The following is a 2314-nucleotide window of genomic DNA, read 5'->3' as shown; positions in this document are numbered from 1 at the left end:
ACTAGGTTATGAGAACATAAACACACCAATACCGGTTGTCAAGAGGTGATGGGGGACAAACACAGACATAAAGACACACACACACATGTGGATATATATATATATACTCACACACACACACATTATATATATATACAGATACACAATGGGCTTCTTTCAGTTTCCATCTACTAAATCCACTCACAAGGTTTTGGTCAGCCTGGGGCTATGGAAGAAGACACTTGCTCAAGATGCCATGCAGTGTGACTGAACCCAGAACCATATAGTTGGTAAGCAAGCTTCTTACCACACAGCCACACTTGTATATCAATGTACCAATGTTTGTATTTTGTTTACAAATAAACATTTTGTATGAGGACAGAAGTTAATTCTGCTATCATTAATCTTTTTGACTCACTCTTTATAACTCTTTTGCTACCAACTCACATGAAACCGTCCCTAGTTCTATGATATAAACTTGTTTTTCATGTTAATTTGTTCTTAATACCAGCTTAATAATAACAAAATTATTTTACTAAATTCTTCATTATTTTCAAAAGTAATTCAAATAAAATTAGTATGTTTCAACAGAAATATGGTAACAAAAGGATTAAGGTAATCTAAATTGAAGCCTTCCATCAAAATTTTATGTTAATTTGTTTCAAGTACCAGCTTAATAATGATAAAATAATTTTACAAAATTTTCCATTATTTTCAAAATTAATTGAAGCAAAAGCATTGTATTTCAACAGAAATATAGTAATGAAAGAGTTAAAGTGACCTGTTAACTGTTTAGGAACCACCATTTACTGGTTCAGTACTTTGGATATTTTTGTTCCAGTCTATTCTATGATCGCATTGTTTCCCTATACTAAGTAGATTTATTATCAGATACTTTAGGCTGTTGTTATCGTTATCAAGTTACTATGTATCTAAAGCTACATTGTCCAATAAGTGTGATTTGAGAAAAATTTTGCTGTTATTTCTAGTAAGTCAAATGACCATGTAGAAGATACCCCCATTCTTCTAATATTGTTTGTGATGGTAAAATTATGAATCTCCTTATATTCTTTATTTCTTTCTCTCTCATTATTTTTTTACTACAGATTGCTCCTTACTTTTTCCTCTTCATGTGTTGTGCATCCTATCGAATCCACTCCATCTATGTGCTTCGTCTCTTCAATGACCCAATTGCCATGTTGCTTTTCTTTATCTCTGTTTCCCTTTTCATCAGAGACTACTGGGGTCTTGGATGTTTATTCTACAGGTTTGTATTACTATATTATCTTCCCATTGGTTCTCATCAAATTTTGGTTTTGCTTGGGAAAACTAATTATAAAGTAAAAGTAAGATGTTGAAGCTATTTTTCTTATTCAATGAAATTCTTTTTTGTCAACTTCTTGATGTTTTACATCATCATCGTCATCATCATCATCATCATCATCGGTTAACGTCCGCTTTCCATGGTGGCATGGGTTGGACGGTTTGACTGAGGACTAGTAAACCAGAGGCTGCACCAGGCTCAATCTGATCTGGCAAAGTTTCTACAGCTGGATGCCCTTCCAAACACCAACCACTCTGAGAGTGTAGTGGGTGCTTTTTACATGCCACCAGAATGAGGGTTCGTGCAGCGACCACACTCAGAAGGTGTATTTACGTGCTACGTGCAAGGGAGCCAGTCCAGCGGCACTGGCAACGACCACACTCGAATGTTGTTTTTCACGTGCCAGTAAGGCGACGCTGGTAATGATCATGCTCAAATGGTGCTTTTCACATGTCACCAGCACAGGAGCCAATCCGTGACCCTAGCAATGATCACGCTCAGATATGCTTCTTTTAACGTTCCACTGGCACAAGTGCCAATCAGGTGGTACTGTCATCGGCCACATCAGCGATTTTGATTTGTTTACACTTGCCTCAATAGGTCTTCGCAAGCAAAGTTCATTGTCCAATGAATGAGGGGTACTCATAAGTGGACCGGTTACACCCCACATCCGGATGTGCTTTTAATGTTCCACTGGCATGAGTGCCAATCAGGTGGTACTGTTGTCGGCCACATCAGCAATTTCGATTTTGATTTCACTTGTCTCAATAGGTCTTCACAGGCAAGGTTTATTGTCCAATGAATGAGGGGTATTCATAAATGGGCTGGTTACACCCACTGGCATCGGCCACGGGCTATGGTCTCACTTGGCTTGTTGGGTCTTCTCAAGCACAGCATATCTCCAAAGGTTTCGGTCACTACTCATTGCCTCGGTAAGGCCCAATGTTCAAAGGTCGTGCTTCAGCACCTTATCCCAGGATTTCCTGAGTCTACCTCTTCCACAGGTTCCCT

At 38.5% G+C, this 2314-nt stretch overlaps 1 protein-coding gene across 1 annotated transcript in view; it reads left to right on the top strand.

Moving 5' to 3' along the window:
- LOC106874294 (dol-P-Man:Man(5)GlcNAc(2)-PP-Dol alpha-1,3-mannosyltransferase) overlaps window positions 1–2314 on the top strand; it is a 38574-nt gene that overhangs the window by 23664 nt on the left and 12596 nt on the right. Inside the window, exon 4 of the mRNA XM_052970613.1 lies at window positions 1086–1246. Coding sequence (XP_052826573.1) covers window positions 1086–1246 — 161 coding nt within the window. The remainder of the gene's footprint in view (window positions 1–1085; window positions 1247–2314) is intronic.

Source organism: Octopus bimaculoides, chromosome 9, assembly GCF_001194135.2.
Source record: "Octopus bimaculoides isolate UCB-OBI-ISO-001 chromosome 9, ASM119413v2, whole genome shotgun sequence".
NCBI classification, from domain to species: domain Eukaryota; kingdom Metazoa; phylum Mollusca; class Cephalopoda; order Octopoda; family Octopodidae; genus Octopus; species Octopus bimaculoides.
Note: the sequence above shows the minus strand (reverse complement) of the source record. Positions and strands in the feature narration are given on the sequence as shown.